This window comes from Corvus brachyrhynchos, unplaced genomic scaffold (assembly GCF_000691975.1).
Source record: "Corvus brachyrhynchos isolate BGI_N302 unplaced genomic scaffold, ASM69197v1 scaffold452, whole genome shotgun sequence".
Classification (NCBI taxonomy): Eukaryota; Metazoa; Chordata; class Aves; order Passeriformes; family Corvidae; genus Corvus; species Corvus brachyrhynchos.
In genome coordinates this window covers 27,645-49,489 of record NW_008236764.1, presented here as the reverse complement: position 1 = coordinate 49,489, position 21,845 = coordinate 27,645, and the positions used below count along the sequence as shown (strand labels likewise).

At 39.7% G+C, this 21,845-nt stretch overlaps 1 protein-coding gene across 1 annotated transcript in view; it reads right to left on the bottom strand.

The window, feature by feature from the left end:
* The window catches only part of USP37 (ubiquitin specific peptidase 37), a 34,903-nt gene that overhangs the window by 6,101 nt on the left and 6,957 nt on the right, over positions 1-21,845 (bottom strand). Inside the window, exons 7-19 of the mRNA XM_008644827.2 lie at positions 19,787-19,871; positions 18,707-18,868; positions 18,092-18,223; positions 16,242-16,365; positions 15,792-15,997; positions 14,592-14,709; positions 13,297-13,376; positions 12,610-12,774; positions 11,078-11,143; positions 9,995-10,145; positions 5,976-6,228; positions 3,827-3,993; positions 1,956-2,016 (exon numbers count right to left, since the gene is read on the bottom strand). Coding sequence (XP_008643049.1) covers positions 1,956-2,016; positions 3,827-3,993; positions 5,976-6,228; positions 9,995-10,145; positions 11,078-11,143; positions 12,610-12,774; positions 13,297-13,376; positions 14,592-14,709; positions 15,792-15,997; positions 16,242-16,365; positions 18,092-18,223; positions 18,707-18,868; positions 19,787-19,871 — 1,770 coding nt within the window. The remainder of the gene's footprint in view (positions 1-1,955; positions 2,017-3,826; positions 3,994-5,975; positions 6,229-9,994; positions 10,146-11,077; positions 11,144-12,609; positions 12,775-13,296; positions 13,377-14,591; positions 14,710-15,791; positions 15,998-16,241; positions 16,366-18,091; positions 18,224-18,706; positions 18,869-19,786; positions 19,872-21,845) is intronic.

The window sequence follows — 21,845 nt, the reverse complement described above, 5'->3', positions numbered from 1 at the left end:
TTTCCAACTTGTCAGAGCAACAGTTAAGTATCTTGGAATTAATTTTAGCACCATCTCCCTCATACTTTTCCAAAAGGGCACTATGGCAATGACAGCTGGCTGATAAAAGAGTAGTTAACACCCAACTGGCTCTGGAGCACCAGTGGGCTGCTGACAGGACAGACAGCAAAAGAAGGACAGCCAGTCTGGTCAGTGAACTGTGAGTTCCTGCAACAAGAAGCTATGAATTACAGTTTTAACTATAAGTTGCATTAACAAAGTGCATTTTTGAATTAAAACTGGCTTCAAAATGTGACTGCTGGCAGCAGGCATCTTTTCATTGTTTTCCATGGTAAGAAGGCTGCTAACCACAGGAACTTCCAGTTTGCTTGGCTGAGCAAAATGCACGCAGCTTTCTGTAAAGAGCCGGAAGGCACCACTGCTCCCTGTACACGCTGTTCCAAACTTCCCGGGGTTCTGCAGCTACCCAACTAATTTAAGATTTTGTACAGTACTCATTAGGAGAAGTAGCTATGCTTTCGCCAGCTAAATTAAAGCTATGGAGTCCCGGGTGGATGAGAAGTTGAGATTAACAGGACATTGCTTAGGAATTTTTTCTGCTCTGTTTTTAAGAGACTATCACACTAGCTGTGATGGAGATGTTTTGTCCTGTTAAATCATCAGTCACTGGATTAGTATAATCTTGGGAAGTTTATAGATGACTCCCTTGCTTAACTGGGAATCCTTTACTGCTGCTTTCCACACTTATCTGGGCTGTAAGGTAGACTACAGCCTAGAAACACAGCCACTTTGGTAGGTCTCTGCATGAAACACCTGCCACAGGCATTGCTAAATGCCACTTCACCAGTGGTGCCAGGATGACTGCTGGTTCTTTGGTTACAGCATCCATGGGATCCCTCCTAAGACAAATGCTACCAGCTCTGCATTCGAGACTAAATTCATCTCCTTGAACAACTGCTTCCTGATGCCTTACAAACAAGACAGTAGCAAGGAAATGCTTGTGTTTAGGTCAAGCAACTGCAAATCAAGGGGACGAAGAATTTCTAGCCTTGAATTCTTCCTGGATATGAATCAGGGAAAACCCAACAGGGACTGGTCACTCAGTCTGCCAGAGCTCAGGGTGAGGGATGCCTAAACAGCATTCAACTTACTCCCCTTCAGAAGCTGACACAGGTTCATCCAGTAACAACTGAGGGCCTTTAAAAGGCCCTGAGCAACCACAAGTATCTTAACACAACACTTTATTATCCCTCCCTCTCCCTCTTTGGAGCAGGAATTTTCCCTCGGTTATGCTTTGCTCTGCCAGATTGTATGAAATCACTCGCATGCCAGCCTCACACAAACGTTGAACAGTGCCTGAGGAGGCCTACAGCACTGTCTGGATTTGGAGGAGATAGATAGTATGTTTTGGGTCCTTTTCTTCACCCCCAACAGCTATACCTTGCAGTGAGGTCTGTCTCCCTCCCATCCTCTATCTGACAGATACAGCACTGATTCATTTTCCCAAGCAAGGCCAGGGCATTCATTAATCAGCACTAAAATACCAATGCAAGTAACAATCCTTATGTTCTGACTAGGGCCAGGAGCAGGCTGGCTTTTGCAGGGAATGCAAAGTTTCAAGATCCATTGTGCTTTCTCTAAGTTAATATTATGCATTATTGTATATTATATGTGGTTCATATAATATATTACACATACCTCTCTAGATATCTCTATATCTAAGTAAAAACTCAAGAGACTGAAGTAAGTAATTTTTCAGATTAAGTTTTTCCTGGCATTTGCTTTCACAACCAAGAACAAGAAAAACTGACCTTGAGTGCAGCCAAACACAACAAAGCACACACCAAAAGAACATGAATCCCAGCTGTCTTACTGACAGTCAGGAGCTGAACTCATACACACATAACAATTTCCTCTCAAAAGCAACATACTGGAAGAACTTAAATAAGTTTCACCTTGTAGACTTAATTCCGTGGCTCGTTTGAGGTCATCATCCTCTTTCTGTTCTCGTGCCTCCTAATGGGGAGAGAACAAAACTTAGCTCATTGAGACATTTCACTGTTTAAAATTCTTGTGGTGCTCTTTTTCCATTGAAACTGTGCTGCTCTGGTTTCTACAACAAACTTGACATTGTAAATTAAAGGTTCCATGTGAAGGAATGTTTGCAACCAGCGAGAGTCCAATGTTCCCGTGCAACAGAACCTGGGACAAACCTTCATTAAGGCTTGTCAAAGCTCCTGAAGTTTGGTATGCAGCAGAGCGAGCCTCCACTAACACCGAATGCTTTCCCTGGATCATTAATTTGAAAAGCATCTGAATGAATTTGCAACCCTTTGCTCAGGAAAGCTGTCACTTACACACAAAGCTCCTCACACTTCGGCAAAATTTAGTCTACTTCTGACCAAAGCCAGCTGAGGACATGGTCATTAAATCCTGACAGATTTTGTTATTTTTAAGCCATTTGAAAATAGAGCCAGTGGTTCTATGTAACAGGTGTAATCCACAAAGGCAGGATGCAAAAAGACACCACTAAACAACCAGGTATTAAAAATATTACCATGACCAAGTAGCAAAGAAACCTCAATTCAACCAACACTTCCAATGTTTGGATAATATTCTGCCCCTGTTCCTCCCACCACTCTTGGAAGCCCAGAGCTACAGCAAGCCAGACAATATTTAATGAGCTGGCTTCTTAATTCAGGGTTTGAGTGCTTTCTGCACACCTGAATGCAGCACCCCAGCTATGTATTTCAAATCGAGATAACCACAGCTACCACATTTCCATGCCCAAATCATTAGAATAGCAGATTTTTGCTTCAGAACTGTAGCAGAAACACACTCAAAGGGCAGTTTTACATTATTAGCATGAGGCCTTTTATCTCGCTATTTCTAAAGGATTTGGGAATCTTTGTTAAACTAGTCGGCACTGCTGAATCAAAGCTACATCTGGCATGGAACATACCAACCAGCACCTCATAATGAGTAATGGGAGAGAAAAATCCAAGAGCCATGGAAACATCAGATCTCATAAGGAAAACCATGACAGCTTTGGTATTAATAGAGAGCAGACAAGGGCACCTATTTAAAGAAAGACCTGGCTAAGTGCTTGCTTTATTCTCAGCAGCTTGGTTAAACTTGCAGAAATCAGTTACAGGTCTTGCAATTCAAGTGGAATACAGACAGCACACAACTCAAGAACCCCATTCTTTCCAAGCCTACTTTAAAGGACTTATTTTAGACTAAATTACTTGGGATCCTTTTTCCACTTTACTGACAGGGAAGGATCACATAAATGCTCAGTTCCTATATTCTTCACTAAGCATCCCCTACTCGCTAGCACCAGAGACAGCTAGGATAGACACATCTTCAACCTGACCTGACATGGCCATTCTTAGCCTTGGCTTTGAAACCTGCCTCTTTCACTGAGTCTTGACAGGACACACTGCAAGAAGCAACTGCCAGGGAAGTTAAAGGTGGGCTGGCTTCTTGATGACAGAGAGGAAGAGTTTAGTTCAGGTTATCATAGTTTTTAATAAAATGCGACAAACCAGTGTAACAAAAGCACGTGAGGAGCTTTGAGAAATCTATGGGTCTGTGATGTGATGAACAGTTTTCAAAGCACATACAAAATGTGCCCAGATGTATCGAGTGTCATCACTCTACTGACACTGGAGCTAGAAGAAACCCAAACCTTTTTCCATCTAGTTATCTCAAAAAACCCAGAAGAATCCCTTTGCAGCTACTGCCTGAATGCAAGGTTTTCCTTTAGCTTTTAGGTTTCCAACGTTGGGGAAGATAACTTAAGGAAGCAAACTATTTTTCTTACTTGCTCTTGAAGGCTTTGAGCCAGTGCCTGCTGAAGTTCTTGTTCTTCCCTCTCTCTCTCCATATCGTACTGCTGCAGCCAGTCAACCTCCCCTTGGGAGCCTTCTGGAGTTTTGTTTTCCTTATTCTCATCAAAATCTTTAGTTATCTCAGTGAAATTGGCAGGACCTGAGGAATCACAAAGTACAGTTTATACTTTCCTGGGTCTTCTGTCTGTTACCAGCGAAGTCCTCTTTAAATCACCACAATCCTTGCAGCATAGTGACATCTACTGACAGGGAGCTCACCCACCATAAAACACCCACACAAGAGTCAAATGGAAAAAGTTCCAAAGCGCAGTCTTATACTCATTTTAACTGGAGCACAATGAACCATTTGATTAATACCTGAACCTGTTCTCTTCTTAGCCTTTTATGTTCCCTCAGAAACAGCAAGTTTAACTACAGAAGCCACACACCACTAGGTTTCTGCAGCCGTGAAGCTGACACATGAATTTCTCTATAAGAAACCATGGACTATAAAAATTTGCATTGCATATTATACCTCAGAGTACTACAGATGAAGCCACAATTAAAGCCAAACCATATGCAAGATGGAAAAAAGCACAAACTCAGGTACTGTTGAAATGTGCCACCTTCTGCTTCAGGTAAGAGCCTCAATCTTGTGAACACTACGTACAGCTTTAAATGTGCATGAGGACTATAACTTTTTAGTTCACCTTTGAAGTAAACACTATGGCAGAAGTGCTTTATGAAACATCTGGAATGAACCTTCATTCAACCACTGCATAGACTCCTGCAGTTGCAGGACAATTTGATTCTTGCTTGCAACTGAGAAAGTGTCAGGACCTGCTCCAACAGCTGACAGGCAGCAGCATGTGAAACTTCACGGTTTTGTCCTGTGCAGACTTCAGTATCTGCTGAATAGTTATTAACAAGGATAAAACAAGGCAGTCTCAGTATCTGGGAACCCTTAAACACAAGACCACCAGAACCATAATCCATCTGTCTAATCCTTTTAAGATGAAAAACAAAACAGAATTTATTACATGACCTTTGAAAACTTCCAGTGTAAGAAGAAATACAGAACTTATATTAAACACATACTTTTTGCTTAAGAGTCACAAAAGAGCCTTCAAATATTTACACTGTACTTTCCAAAGAAAACATGGAGAGAAACAAGTTTATGTGGCTGCACTCTATCACAGCTCCCTCTCACACCACCACAAGCAACACTACTGTATAAAAAGGAGGGCACAAACCACACAGGTCACATAAAATATTATTCTTACACACTGCCTTCCACCATCAAGGCTGTCAAGAGTTGTCCATTGAAACAAGCGTCATTTTTGGTAACAGTGGGGTATTCTGTTTTTAAATTAACCTCCTGGCTCTTAGAGGACATGAGCATATTGTTGGTCTCTTCTTCCATGCTAGTGGAATTAAAAACCTGACCAAAAGCAGGTGGCACACAATAAATGATAAACCACTTCTATTTCCTTCAGCTGGCTAAAGGAAGACTCAACTCCCCCGCACTGAGATCACACAGCCTCCTCCTTGTACTCAATCACGTATCTCTGTCAGAGGCCATAAATCACTTGAGTCTCTTAAGCTTACAGGTCTACTCTCATAGAAAAAGCTTTAGAAAAAACTACAGAGATATAGTTAAATTCTTTAGTAACTAGTGACAAAATAGCTGCATTTATGAAAGCATTCTAGTCTTATGCAGCCCTCTTGCACACCAGCCACGTGAACACTGCTACTGTGCTGCTACAACAGCTACAGAAATGAAAATACTTTCTGCTTATGGAAGAGTCAGTTCTAAACAAGGCCAAATATTAGGAAATTGAATTGTCTGGCACAGGAACCTGTGGAAGCATGTGTTAATCAAGAGAGGAAAAAAAATGGAAATTAACTTTGAATCATGGAGGTGACAGACTTACCAGAAAATACATTTTCACAGTTCGATGAATTAGATGCTTTATACACAAGGAAATTATAAAGTTTAAGTTCCTAAAACTCTTGAGGGAGTCAGGCAGTTTCACCAGTGCACTTGCATGTAGTTCCTACCACCAGCCATTACCAACCTGATGTTATCAGTAACCTGCTTTAGCCTGCTAGAGTCCAGTTAAGATGGTTACTCTGCCTTACCTGAGTCTAATACCGTTTTGGGTTTCTCCATCTCCATAGATTCCAGGTTTTCTGGCAATTCCTGAATTTCATCATCTCCAAAACCAGTGTCTGGGCTGCTTGTGGGCTTATCTTCATCATGGCTCAGAGACAGAGAAGCTTCCCTTTTGCTAATCTCTAAGACAGCTGCTAGCAGTTCATCTTCGCTCATCCCATCAAAACCAGCATTACCCAGCTCGGGTTTATCACCCTCCATTTTACTTCTTTTTGAACCCTAGAGATGAATGGAGTTATGATTAAGTGTTTGAATAAACAGGTATATAACATCAGTTTTACATTTCTGTGGAGATTTATTTTTATTAACCCCAGGGAGTGGGAGCTTGGCACTGTCAACATTCAACATAGTTACAAGAGACTCAATGGAGAGACAGCCTTTGTAGCTACATTTACTCCACAGAATATTCAAATATACACTACAACCAGTTTTTACAGGCCTTGTGGATTAACATACACAAGATAACCCTTGCCTTCTTCTTTTCCTTCAACAAATGTTTTTCCCCTTTAGGTTCTGATGAATTCTCAAGCCCCTGGCAAGTCAGTGCTGAGATACGAGCAGGGAAATAGCAAGTTTGTTAACAAAGGATGAAGCAGCAACATGAGAGTAACTGAACTTGAATACAGGGATAGAAGAATAGAAACTGAAATTGAGCTGGTATGAAGAGCAATTAAAATTAGGTTTTGTGCTGCAGATTTGCCATATGAAATCTTGATGTGGGTACAGGGAGGAGGGCAGGACTGCAAACCAAGTAAGAAAACAGTTTAACAGGGAAAGGGGGGAATTATTCTTTCCCAAGGAGAACAGAATGATTTTAAATTGGAAGAAAGAAAAAACACCTTAGTCTTAATCTCAATTTTCCTTTTTATAGTTCATTTTCCTAAAGCTGATGCTCATCAACTCCTACACCACAGTGATTTGCAAATAATATAGTTATTTCAATCATTTTGATATTAACTGTTAATCAGGAGGTTAACCTCCATGTATGCATGTTGACACAATTACACTATTTACCATATGATTAAATTTCTTTTCCTATATTAATAATACCCCTATATTAAAAATGGGGTAAGATAGTTTCTATTAAAATGTACTTATCCAGGTCTTAATCCAAACTGCATCAGGTGGATCCCAGAACTTTGTTAAAATGAACAAAAGTACATTTTTACTGCTGCTTTTTACTCAAATACAGCAAGCATTTAGTATTAAAACTACCTTTTCAAAAAAGATTAGTAAATGAATTAGCCAACTAAACTGCTTGTTCTAGACATGTTGCCCTCCAAGAATTAGAAGTGACAAATTTAAACCTCTCCCCTCACAGCTATTTATGCACTGAGTAAGTAAAGCAGAGTACCTGCTTTTTAAGCTTTATGATTTATCTCTCTGCACCTGTAGGCTACCAACATCAAAACTGGTTTAGCTCTTTGGCAAACCCTAGTTCCAGGCTCTCTGCCAACAACTACCACTAATTCAGTGGCTGGACTTTAAAGACTTGGAAGCATCTGTGCATTATTAGAATACAACTTTTCTATGAGACATTATTTGCATGGATTTTAAATATCTTAGGCTCTAAGACATGCTGTTTTAAGTAAGCATTTTTAAGAAGTCCTTCAAATACTATTTCATCTGCAGAAGCAGAGATCACAGGAATTGCAGTTCTGCCCTGGATAACTGCTATTTGCCCCTATAACCCAGTGCCATATCCAGATGCTTTCCAGCTGTTCTCCCACACTGCAGGGACATTTTGCAAGGAGTGCCTGGCAAGGGATGTACTGGCCAGACAAACTGACCACCAAGCCCTTAATGCAACCCCATCCACAGCTGTTCAGAGAATCATACCAAGAGAAATGGTGCAGCAGCAGTGCTGCCACTTCTAAAAACCAGGACCAGGTTCCCCAGGGCAACACTGAGAAGGTCAGAGAACCTGGTTAATGGTAACAGATGGTTGGTCAGGCCTGTGTTTGAGAAGTGGCCAATATGCATGGCCACAGAATAAAATCATGTATGTGTAATCATCCCCACCAGTGTCTCTTTCCCATAACAGGCTGTAAAGCCTGTAATTAATTTGTTATTCAAATTAGTATGCTTTATTCCCACAATTTCTGCACTTACAGGGCTTGTGTGATAGAGACTACCTACTCTTCTTCACAAACAGAACTCCAGGAAGAATCAGTTAGGACAGTTTGAAATACCTTTGAAGTCCCTCTTATGTACAGAAAAGACAAGCTTATTTCCTTCCCGCAGCTGCAGCCAGGCATAGATGTGCCATGCAGGACAGCAGTCGCAGGACCTTCAGCAAAGGGTTTTCTGTATTTTTCCACAGCAATCCATTCCATCCCTACATATCCTGACCATCAGGAAGTGTTCCATAATATTTAATCTAAAAATGACTGTCTGCAACTTAGTCTATTACTTCTTGTTCTATCCACCACAGGCACAGCAAACAGCTCAAGTGTTTCTATTAACTTCTTCCTGTTCCTTAAAGACACAAACCTTGCTTATGTTTCTCTTTAAACTAAAGACCAAACTGAAGACCACTTGCCTGCTCTTTCTCTCAAAATCTTCCTTTCTAGACCTCTGACCATTCATGTTCCTCTCCTCTGGCCCCTCTCCAGTTAATCTCTAACTCTTTTCAGTCCAGAGCCCAAAGATGGATACAGAACTCCAGCTAAAGCTCAATGCTGAGGAAGAAAGGAGGGTTACATGACACAATGTGCAGGCTACGGTTCTGTCCAGATACTTCTACTTTCAACCCTTGTGAGTGACCGTCACCTTCCAGGCCCTTTCTGAAGGCCCACTGCTTTCCCAGCTGTTCCCATCCCACATTTATAGTTGATTAATCCTGATAAAATTAGCACCTTCAGCCTGCTCCTACTGAACAACCCCTCCTATTTTTATGCAGTTTCTCTCATTTGTCAAGATCATTCTTATCTGTAGTTCTGAGCTTCATCAAACTGGCAGCTCTTCCCAGCTCTGGATCTTCTAAAAATTTAATACTCAGTATCTATCATTCATTAAATACTAGGTCAGGATCCTCCCTTGGTTTGATCTTCCCATCAGATCAGAAACTGTAGATACCTTCCTCTTGTTACCTACTGCTATTCACCCAGATTTACACCTGTCCCTCAATGCCATAATCAAGGCCACAAGTCTCTGCTTGATTAAAATAACCCTATGAGCATTGTCAAAAACTTTAGTGAAGCAAAAGCTTTATAGAAGCAGAGATGCAGGAAACTTGTCCTAAGCACTAGGCCTGCATCACTCTTAACAGAAGAAAGTGGTACTGTAAGATAATCCTCTAAGCTGCTTCTATTCCCTCCTAGGTCACCATTTCTTCCCACACAACTCATCTACCTGCTAATACACTGCCCTGACAGAGGCAAAAAAAGCATCTTGGCAGCATTAATGCTAGTCACAAGAAAAAGCTCAAAGGCAATTTGAAATTAACTGTGCCATTACACCAATGAGTTTGGTCTCTTCACACTTTATGTGTCCGCCTCCAAAGACTGTTAGCTTCAGATTCTAACAGCATTTTAAAAGCCACACTTCAAAGAGGACACAGATTGGATGTGCATGGAATTCTCTTAACTGAATTCTCTGCTTATCCCAACTTGTACTGGATCTAATTTAATCAAGGACTTTACTGCATACTTTTATTATTGACAGCACATTATACTTCAGCCCAGGAACATTATTAGTGAAAGTTACCCAAAGGACTGACCAAACTGCTAAGCAGCTGGTATACATAACCTGAAAACTCAAGTTCAATTGCAATGCAATTACCTCTGTTCCCAGTGGGAACCCAAGACAACTGTAGAGAGAGGTCAATTAGCAAAGCACTCCCTTCCAGCACTGCAGTGCTAATTAGGAGGAAAAAAACCTCATCTGACATCAATTTCACTCAGTTTATGCTAAAAAAAAGCACACAGCAGACATGAGCACATACAGGATCTAGTACATGAAAGTTTGTGGGTTTTTCCCTTACCTTTTCTGGCTCTTCTTGCAGTTGTTGCTGATCTCTACTCTGTATGTTACACAACCTTTGGCTATGGGCAACAGAGCGTTTCAATGGCTCATCATCACTGTCAGAATCTACATAGAGTGCTGTGGAGCTCTTTGACTTGAAAGTGTATTTTCTGTAAATTAAACACATGGCTATAAAACTTCACAGCATTAGTAGCATCCTACAAACACGTTTCAAAGTAACTGTTGAAGTAGTGCTTTCACACTGTTCAACTGGGGAACAAACTGCCAACAACTCGACAGTGACAATTCATTAACATGGCAGTCAGGGGTTTCAGAACAGGTTTATTTTATTGGGTTAACAGACATATCTACTGGAAGCCTGCAATAATAGCTTACAACATTAAAAGTTACTAAGTGTGTGGCTTTTGCTTTTAAGGCCAAGGATTCTGCACTTTATTACCTCACAATCCCAGACAGAATTCATTTGAGACAAGACCACAGTAACACAGAATTTGGCATAATAAACTTGGGAAGTCAAATGATTTAAGTCAGACATAGGACTTCTCACATCATTACCCAGATACAAAAAGTCAGAAATGCACAGATTTTTCAGTTTTTCTGTTTGCTCTTCTATTAAGATAAATTTTTGCTTCTTTAGAATAGAAGACAAGGGAGTCTGGGGAAGTCATGATTTCCATTTTATTACTAAATCTGGTCTTTAAGTATCCCTCAATGCAAAACCATCCAGTGTGATACCACATTTTTCACAGTATCAAGAACTGGCTGTCTCATGTTTGCAAATAAACTTAAGGAATCAGCCACCTGTTCCCAAAACACACATTTTGACTCCATAGAGTCAGAATAAAGAGCTAGATTGCAGAAGTAGAAATCATTTTGCTTCCTAAACAAGGCAAATTGCACCACTGATGTTAATTTCAGCTAGCATGTAACACCCATAAAACTCAGATATGAAAAAAGACAGTAACTGAAATAATTTGCAACACAAAAAATAGAAAACAACTAGAAAATCTTAAAATGCCTTAGAAACTATGCCCCAAAACCCCAGGCCATTGGATATGGACATTTCAGAGCTGTAACTCACCTACAAGGTGTGGATGTGCTTACAGTACAGGAATTCACCATTTGGGAGGCTTTCAATGGACGGGAACTATTAAAAAAGCAAAGTATTTATTGCAGTAGTTAGAGTCTTTAAAAAGTGTTTACTTGTCTGCTATGCATGCAAATCCATGACCAAAAAGAACAAGCAGAATACCATTATGTACTTGCTAATTACTTAGACTTACAGTAATAACTTCATCACACTATAAATAAACAACAGTTGTTCAAAACCATATATAATTCTTTAAACTTGATTCACTTCTTGGCAACGCACCCTTAGGGACCAGCTCACAAATTAAAGGCTCTCGGCTCCCATGTCAAGACAACTCATTCCTTTATCCTTTATTTTTTATTCCCACCAACACTTGAGTTCCTGCTCCCAAACCACAGTCTCCTGCTGTTGTCTGGATCAGCCAGTTTTCTGGCATATCCCACATCTTAATTTCTCCTCCCTTACCTAGATTCTTCTAAAGAAACTTCCTGCTCCATTTAATCCTTTCATGGGCTCCTCAAAGCCCATCACTATCACTACATACCTATCAAACAGGTGGCAGCCACTGCAGAAATCTTTTCTAATCTTCCCACTAAACCAGGGCTGCTTCTCTTCAGCCTAGTTCCCCTTCCACTCTCTGGTCAATCACAATGGTTTTCATGATCGAAAAAAACTCCAAACACTGGAAAGCTATTTTCAACCTATTTTAAAGTATTGCTGCTCTGGGTAGCGTAAACAGTTTATTGAGTCTGAGATTTCTACAGTTAAAGGAAATTTATGGGAAACATCCACTTGCATCTCAAACAACACTAAACATTTGGCACAACACAAGCCACACTGCTGAACACACACACCAGATGTGTCCTAGCTCACGATGGATACCCTGGCTACGTCACTAGTCAGGGGCTACAAGAGACCGGAGGGTTTCTTGTTCCTTATTCTGCCACACACTTCCTGTGTGACAACTGGCACATTTAATCTCTGTGTCTCAGGTCAGGCAGCTGTACAGAAATAACTGCCACAAGGAAAAGGAGAGTATTTTCAGCATACAAAGGGCTTAGATACTACGGTGGCACAGGAAAGACAATGAAAAATGAATGACAGCACAGGAGGTGCAAGTGGAAATTAGCAGAAAAAGACACAGTGTTTTGACTTCTAAATAGAGTTAGGGTGCTCTGAAGGGAAACGTAATCTAGATTACTTCGGACTGAGAGACCTACCTTTTAAAAATTACTAACAGAAGCATTCTTAAAAAGAATATGAAGTTATTTTCAAGGACAGTGAAGAATACTATCTTACCAAATATTCCCTAAAAAATGCCCAACCATCTCCTCCTACTGCTTCTATCATGCTTCGTTTCCATACATGTTCTTATGACATTACCATTACAAACCAGCAGCACACATCTGAAGCTGCATAACTGTAATGTTTCCTTGCCCAGACATTCTCTGGAGGAGACCTGACAACTGCCTACCTTGTGGCATACATGATTAACACAGCAGGGACCAAAGTTGCACACTTACATGGCAGAATGGACGCTCCATCCCAGCGTCAGTGGCTGCCTGGTGCTTTCTGTACAGTGGGAAAGCAAGGTTAAGTATCTTGGAATAACCACCTGCTGCCCGACTTTATGGTTGAGAGACAATGCTACATTGAAGCTGTATCGTTTCAGATGAAGAATCAGGACCCTGAGAGAGATGAGAGAAGGACAAGCGTTAATCTCAAAACAGAAGTCAGAGAAAACCTATTCAAAATCCAAGTAACCCTTTTTTCCAAAGGCATTCACCGGACCAAACCAGATTATTACTTTGGGGTGGTAGGCAAATGCTGACCCATCTCTTACCTGTCAGACACAGGTAATTATGCCCCTGTCCATCACTCAACTTGTGCAATATTAAAATTCCAGAATATATTTACTGTATCGGCTTCATTCACACCCCAAAAACCCCAAGAAAAGGGGAAGGAGAAAACTCAGTCCTCCTTGTGTAGCAATAGGGAGGAAGACACAAGTACTGCTGAGAGTTTCCAAGAGCTTCTTTAGAGTGAAAGTGAAAAACAGCATGAAGATTGATTGCAGGTGCACCTCTCTCACAGCTGACCACTGTACACACTGTCCTGCTCATTTTCCCAGCTTCACTCTTCAAGGGATTTTTGCTTGCATTTTGTAACACACGCTTCCAGGAAGGAGAGCAACAGGTGTCAACACTTACCTGGGAAGCCTGTTGAACTTGTGTGTGACAACTGCAGACTTTCCATTGCACTTCTCACAGGAATACTCAATCTCCTCTGCCTGTTTAAGGGAGCAGAGAAATGATTGTGGAACAAAAGAGACATCAAACAGATGTCAACCAAAAGTACATCACATCTGTCACACAAACTCTTCAAAACAGCAGTAACCATTTAAAATTATAATCACCTTCAACTTGACCTAGTAAGAGGGCATTTAATAAAAGGACAGGCAGCAGACCTTAAAATTTGACATCCACTAATACAGGTGGAATTTTTCCTGCAAGTCTCCTGGAGACCAGTGAATTAGCCACCATTATGACAAATTAGCTTTCAAAGGGAGGGTACAATCTTATGAGGTTTACAGTTTTCTCTCCCACACACAAGATTTGTTTGGGGCTTTTTTCCCCCCCTAATAATCTATGGTGGAGGATGGTGCCATGAAATTTTCTCCCTCTTGCTCAAATCCTCTGCTTTGTTCCTCAAAAGCTATTCTCATCTAAACTTAATCAAGGATATGCTACATGAAAGTAGAGTTCTGAACAGACATAAAAAGAGGAAGCATCCCTTTCCTGAAATTATGTAACTTGCCCATCAAACATTCCTACAGCCCTTTACCTTAAATGAAGCCAAATTACAACATTACAATTTTAGGAATTCTTTAAAACTGTAAGACCTCCACCAGCTTTTAGAAGAAAAAGCACATCAATCACTCTGTTGAAAACACTACCTATACAGGGAGGAAAAAAGGAGGTTTGTCTCAAGATATGACAAAATACAACACCAATTCACACATCGTACAGCTCATTTTTAGGTTTCAGAAGCCTCACCTTGAAGCTCTACTTACAAAGTGAGCATCCACATATTACAGCTATTTATTTTTTTAAATTATTGTACCTGCATGACCTTTTTACTCCATGCTAATTAAGGCTTGACACAAGCTGTTGAAGCATCCTAGTCCAGGAGAGGTAGCAATTCCTGAGTGATTATCCCAATCTGACATTCTCTCCTTTGTATTTGTTTATACCTCAAGTTTTTCACCACAAAATTGGGAAGTTTGCCTATTTTACATTAGTTAATTTCTGCACAGCATTTTACAATAAAAACTTCCATATGCTGTTAATAAACAAACCTCAAAAAAATGCAAAGTTAGTTATCTCTAGTTTCTGCAACCACTGTCACAGAAACTAATAATCAGCTGTACAATCAGGATTTCCATATGGTACCTATAACCCACACATGCTCCACAACGCATAAAAAACCCCCTCAAAGTACATACCCGAAAAAAGAGGTCAAGAGAATCCTGGATGGATCGGGAAGGAAGGAATTTCTTCCTTCGAGGAAGGTCAATGGAGAGGTCATTAAACTGTTCTCGTTTAGTGACTGTTTCACCACACCTGAAAAAGAAACATGCTTGTGCAAGTCTGATGGAAAATAAACTTGAAATTAATGAACGTTTGCATGTTTTAGGGTGAAGTGACTTTCCAGTAAACATGTATTTCTTGATCATCCTATTTTTACTCATCAAAATGGAATTGCTTGATGCTTAGGACAAAGTTGGATCTTGCAATTTCTTTTCGATGCTTTAGAAGTTGAAACATTTGTGTAAGGGTAAGAACGAAAATGCAGGAACTGCTTTGGAGAGGCAAACGATCAGGTATACAGGAAATCAAAGTGACTGCTATAGCTGAACACATCATCATTCAGTATTCTTAGGAGAAAAAAGTGAGCCCAGCCCAGCAGAAGGGCTAGAAATACTTTCAAACTGTTCTTAGAAACGAAACAGTAGAGTGCATCTAAAAAACCAAAACCAACAAAACCCCCTAATTCTTCTTACGTTTCATTTTTCTTAGGGGGGAAAAAAAAAAGACCCTACTACAGTAATTTGTCTTCCATAATTACTACCTGAATGCACTTTACTTTTAATTGCTCTATGGAACTAATTAAATACATACAAACTAATACTCCCAAATATCTGTGTTCATGAAAACTCTGTGGAATGAAGCACTCCCATACGGAAAACTGCCACACACACAACGAATGCCCAAACATACTGGTTTACATATTTTTCTTCAAGAATGTAGAGAGACAGAAGAAAATGCCATTCCCTGAAGTCCTTAGAAACTTCAAATTAAAAACATGGCTTCCCTTTTTTAAGAGGAAACATTACTTGGCTGAAACCCCCTTTTCTCTCTATTCCCATATAATCGGTGCACAAAGAGCAAAGCACAAAGGCTTTCCATTGGACATGTAATGAAGAAAACTAGGTGGTATGAAACTGCTTAAAGAAGGCTTGCAGCAGCACACAGTGTGGTGTGAGGTTTACAGCATTTCTAGACAAAAGAGTATTTTTCTAAATACCTAGGTTTGGATAAAACAGTTCTTAATTCTGGTTACAACCTGCAGATTAAGTCACATCAGATGGGAACACTTCCTGTCTTTTAAGGTAAGTGTGAGAAAAGCTGTCAAGCACACTTACATTTTGCAAATGATAGAATGCTGAACCTCAAACTCTAAATTACTGATAACGGGACACGTATAAACTTTGGTGGCTGAGAGGTCATCAGAAGCACGTCCCGGCGAGTTATCCTCATTAGGGACTGGCTCACTCTTCCAAGTTTTGTTTAACTTTTCCATGTCTTCCTTCAGCTGATCCAGACACTGGCTCAAGAACTCATGCGCATCCTAGAAACAGGGTAAATGCAACAAAGTGGCTTTGAACAATTTCATTCAGTATTTTTCAAACACAGACTGGGGAAACTATGTTTAGTTCATTGCATTCAGTAATACTGAGGCAGCTCTGCTCTAACAATCACTGCCATTCAATCAAAAGTCACTGTCAAACACAGCTGAGGCTTGACAGGTGTTCAACACAGTCCAAACACTGAACAAATTGCACATTACTGTTTCCAGACAGTATGATACTTACATTCTGCATGTACCCGGAAAATCTCTCTGCAGTAGCTGAAATGGCACTTTTCACCTTCTTGAGCAGCTCTTTCTTAACCTCAGGGCTGCAGACATCCTTTTTAGCAAGCAGATGGGCAAAACGTCTGCAGAAGTCAAGGCAATGAAACACTGGTTGGTTTTCCAGGACTTTAGAGAAACAATACAGAACTCATGATATCTTATTTTAAGAGTTCCTAAAAGCTTCTCTCCTGTGATAAGTGGTTCAGGGGTTCTGTATGAAAATATCCCATATATAATTAACCTTTTCCATTTCAAGTATTTTGAGATCTCATTTGAGGCCATCATCAAACAGCACTCAAATGAACATAAAAACCAATCCACAATCTTTTAAGGTAAAGAGAAAAGTCTTATAAAGCTCTAAAAACTTATTTCTGCTCTTTTACAATGAGAAAAAAACCTCTTAATGCTTTTTGAAAACATGTGTATTGATAGGAGAAATGATACCACACAGCACCAAAATAAGCAACACAAAATCACTAAATTCAACTTGAACCATCAGAATGGTTTCTATTTGCTTTATTTTTAAACTTCCACTCATTTTCAACCCTTACTTCTTTCAGCAGTGAAAACATTGTAACAGAAAAAAGCTGTAGCAAAAAGAGCCATGAGGAGTTCTTTGGTTCAAGCTAGTGCTTCTGTTAGCTTTACTACAAAACTTTTGAAATTAACTTTACCTGTGCCTCTCAGCTACTGTGATTTAGTTATCTTTTACAACTGCTTTACAGAATTTCACAGGACACACACACCAAATATATGCCAAGCACAAGTTTCGGTCATGCTACATAGATGGGAAGGTGATAGGAAGATGTGACATTCCAAGACACAAAAACCCCCCAACCCAAAGACAGGGAAAACCTGTATAATCCCCTTGCATCCCAAACCCAACAACTAATACTCAGTTACCCCAAGAATCTGATCAGTTTACTGCAGCTTGACAAGTTTCTGCTACTCTGCCGAACTCCAAGAACAGAGTGTGCTGTCCTAGCCCTCTACAGCTGCCCAGTGAAGCATGTTAAAAACCACAGCACAGTTGATAAGCAATCACTGATCAACCAGAAAAACAGTCACCAGGTTAGATGATATAGCCAAACCAAGAGAAGACAAAGCAGATGCTTTGTGTATCAACTCTGACTTGTACAGGATCACACACTGCCCATTAGGTATATGGAGCACAACCTTCAGAGGTCTTTCTACAAAAATTAGAGAAAGGACATTTCAAGAGGCACATGGAACAACCTCCGATCCCAAGTAGTGTAGAAAGACTTCAAGACGACACATGAAAAACAGAAAATTACCTCAAAATATATAAAAAACGATGAAACAAAACCACAAATGGTTCTGATAATCCTGCATCTTATTTAGTGACAGAAAAGAAATGAGGTGCACAAGTATAATAAAAATCCCAAATGACTGGATTTAGAGAAAGATTAAGTATGCAAAACTTGAACACTTTCCACAGCTACTAAACAAAAGGCATAAGCCCCCACATATCAGGTGAAGTTAGTGACCAGCTTAAACTCTATCTGGCAAAGTTTTAAAAATAAGTTTTTCTGTATCTAACTTATGTTGCAATTTCTTACATTTTCTTATGAAGCATTTCAGTCTGCCACTAGAAATACAGTAAAAGAATGCCTGTAACTCCGTACTGTAAGTTTTAAGAGCCTATTTCTTATTTCAAAAGTAAAGCTCCAAAATTTCTTTTATTATCTATACAGGCAAATGACCCTCTACAAAGATGCTTCAGTATTACCTGAAACCAGTTTCTCAGTAATGAAGGAGAAAACAGCTTTCCCAGAAAGTGAATTTTACCTGATAAGTGCATTGAGTGGAATTTTTTTCCATGGGATACCCTGTTTGAGCAAATCATTAGCAAAAGACTGAATTGAAAACAAGGACTGTAGAATGGCATTCATATAGCAGGTGTTCCCCAAGTTTGAAAATCTGAAAAAAAAAAAAAATTGAACATGTTGTGTCTAATGGTCAGTGTGCAAACCTGACAGAGTTAAGCACAGTACTACTAAGCACAGGATATTCACCCCAGCCACTCCCCACAGTTTCATACTGGAGCTGTTCCCCAGCCCTTCAGACTAAACTGAAAACTCATGGGAGGCAGCACTTATCAGGAAAACACCCATGAGTTTCTATGATCAAACTTTTAAAAAATGCATAAATATATATACACACACACACACAAAGACAGAGAAATGAATCATCATTAAAGGAAATTAATTACCTGGAATTATTATGTCTCTGAAATTCCCAGGAAGTGAATTCAAGAACACATATCCTCCAAACTAGGAAAAATGTTCTCTGCCTCAGTGTTCATTAATTTCAGGATTATGCTTTTAACTAAATAATTATAACAAGAATGTGCATGTTCTTATGATCAAAGTATGCATGCTAGATAAAGAAAATTAAATTTACCCTTGCAACTGTTGTTGAGGATGGGAGGAAAGGGGCACTCGGGGTTTGTTCCATCCTGTGTAATCTTGATTAGATCTCATTTTTTTAACAGAAAGAGGGGCAGGCTGAGAAAGAAATCCTAGGCTTCTTTTGGCTGAAGAGGTCTGGCTGGATATGGTAGACCTGGAAACATAAAAGCATTAGAAGGGTATGATTTATAATGTTCTGCCTTAAAGAGCTATAGTCCATGACACTGGGATTGCAGCACTATGGAAGACAAGGACTGGTAAAACCATACAAAATAACTGTAATGTATCACAGTGGAAAAAAGGTGTGACAGAGAACACTTCTTTCCAGAGCACTTAAATACTTAGCTTGGTTAAATTTCCTTACATCCACTGGTGTGCGTGCAGTGTAATCAAGTCTTTGGTCTCATAAACATTTAACAATTCTCTCTGCTGTATGATGAGAGGAAGAATGATTACACAGCACAAGATCACTGCTCCCAAGATATGCTTAAAATTCGTATCTGGGACAGAGTCTTCATTTTCAGTCTCTTTCTCTTGTAACCTAATCACTACAGACCTCAATTCCTAACATTTAAACATGGACAATGCTTCTTTTCTCTCTTGATCTTGTATCTCATCTATCTAGGGCAGAGACCAAGAGTCTAACTGCACAGCACCTGACAAAGAAGAATCCCAAGCTCAGCAGGGTTTAGTATTTGCTAAAATACTGTTATTAAAATATAGAATTGCATGGCATTTATCTACTTGGGAAAAACGAAGCAAGGGTTCAGACTAAACTTCCAGAGTTTATATAGAATTTGAACCATCTAGAGTCATCCACTACAACTAAAACAGACTTGAGTGATTTCACAAAGTCCTTGTATTGAAAGCAGTAACTAGAGTTTGTAGATGTAAGCAGGGCAGTTGAAGACACACTGAAGAACTGGACTGTGCTCCAGAAGGAAGAAAAAAACCAACAAACCCCACCATGTTATGCATCTAAGCACCATGTGATCAACACACAGGAAACTGAAGAGCTTAATTCCTGTGAAACAACTGCCATTTACAGTTCATTCTAGTGAATCAGCCCTACCTGTCCAGGGTGGAACTGCCAGTGGAGTACTCTTTTGAAGAGGACCGACTACCATAAAAGGATGACGACTGCAGTGGTAAAACACCTTTAAAAGAGAAAGAAAGGCAGAACACTTTGTTTCAGATTACACAGCTATTTATACAATAAACAACTTGTCTGAACATATTTACTCAAAAGGTTTAAAAATCCTCAAATATTGTTTTCTAGAACTGGTTGGGAGACTACTAATACATATGCTTAGAAGTACTAATGTGAATATTAGTGATATGTAACTAAAGGCATGATGGAGTTTAAGGTATTCAAGTCAGTCTCCATCAAAGTGCAATATGAAATATTAAAAAGTCACGATCTTAACTACGTGAAAGTTAATAAATATCTACCTCTTGCTCAGAGAGACAAGACACATGTACAGAAAACCCCTGATTTCCATTGCAGTGCTCTCAAAATTCAAGGTAAATATGCAGAAGTGAAAACAGCTTCTCTTCCCACTCCCAATTCCACAGTAAATTACTATATACTTGTATATAGTAATATGATTGTTTCATTGCTATGATATCATTGTAACAGGTTGTAGGAACCCAGAGTGCAGAGAATATTTCTCTGCCTGTTTTGAAGAGTTCTACCCCCCTGGACAACTTTGTTTTTGACTTCCGTCCTTGGAGAAAATTGCCTACCCTCTGGGAAGAATTAGAATCTACACTGGTGTGAACTAAGTGATGGAATATTATGTAAGATTGTCACAGGGTGAAAAATTTAGAAGATTTGGGTTTGTTAATATAGTAAATAGATAAAAGCAAAAAACTTCAAAATGGAGGACTGTTGTTGTTCTCCACACTTTCTTCTTCTACTACTCCATATTCTGCAGTAGAAGCAGTTTGGGATGATTGGATAAAGAATTCTGCAGTTCCTGTCCACATGACTAGATGATTTCTTATAGACTGGTGGAAAAGTAAAAATAATGTAAGCTTTTAGTGACCATTGGTTAATTTACCTTTAAAAGACTGTGTAAATCTTGATAACGGGGCATTCTCTGCTCTGTGTTATGTCTGGGTAACATTAAGTGGCTCTATTTCTCTGATAAGACTTAATAAACAACTATCTGAAAGCAGAGAAGGCTGAATGTCCATTCGTCTCACAAACTCCTGGGAAAGACTCTAAATTTCTCCCTCATCAGGGGAGGTGTAATTACGGCATGGTTAGTGTCACAGATCCTGAGACTCTAGTGTCTCAGATGGTGCCACATTAAAAAAATGCTCTCGAGTCAAAAACCCACCTATTACAGTGAATCACAGTGTAATTTAGTTTGAATAATGAACAACCATTTCCTTCTTTCCCAGCTTGAAGTTGTTTGAGCCATGTGACTTTCAGAAATGCAGATATATGAAATAAGTTTGCAATACTGTTACCAGAACTTGCAGGGATACACTCACAGACTCTAATTTTGACTCTGAAGACAAAACCAGATTTCCATTCAGAGCTAAACATTGACCTTACTGGCTGTTCCAGCAACACATCTGTGCCATCAGAGCTGCACTAAAAACAGAATGCATCCACCAACATTCCCCATAGAAACAAGATCTTGAATGCGTTCCTCTTTATGGAGAAAGAAGCTAAGTATTTATCCATAAAACTGAAGAACAGTGCTGCTTACTAGCTTATCTACATATAGTCAGTATTTCTGTATTGTCTATAAAGCCTTATCCCACAACAGTATCCAACAGAACTTTGGTACAAACAGGACAAAAGTCCTGGCCCCAAAGAGCTCCCCCTGTAAGCTCTGGGGAAGAGATAAGGAAGTAAAAGCAAGCAGTACACATTTTAATCACAAAAACCAGCCTACAGTTCACATGAGCATTAACAGCAAAGGAAAGTTTTAAAAATAAAGTAAGCAAAAAGGAGTTTAAAGAAATCCCCTCCCAAGGGAAAGGGCAGCTTGGAATGCTTGTTGGAATTTTCAAACAAGCTGGCTCATAGGCTGGCATCAGCACCAAAGATAAAGGTCAAGGCCACACTAGAGCAGGACAGGCTTTGAAAATGAAGGAAAGTTATTTGCATCTTA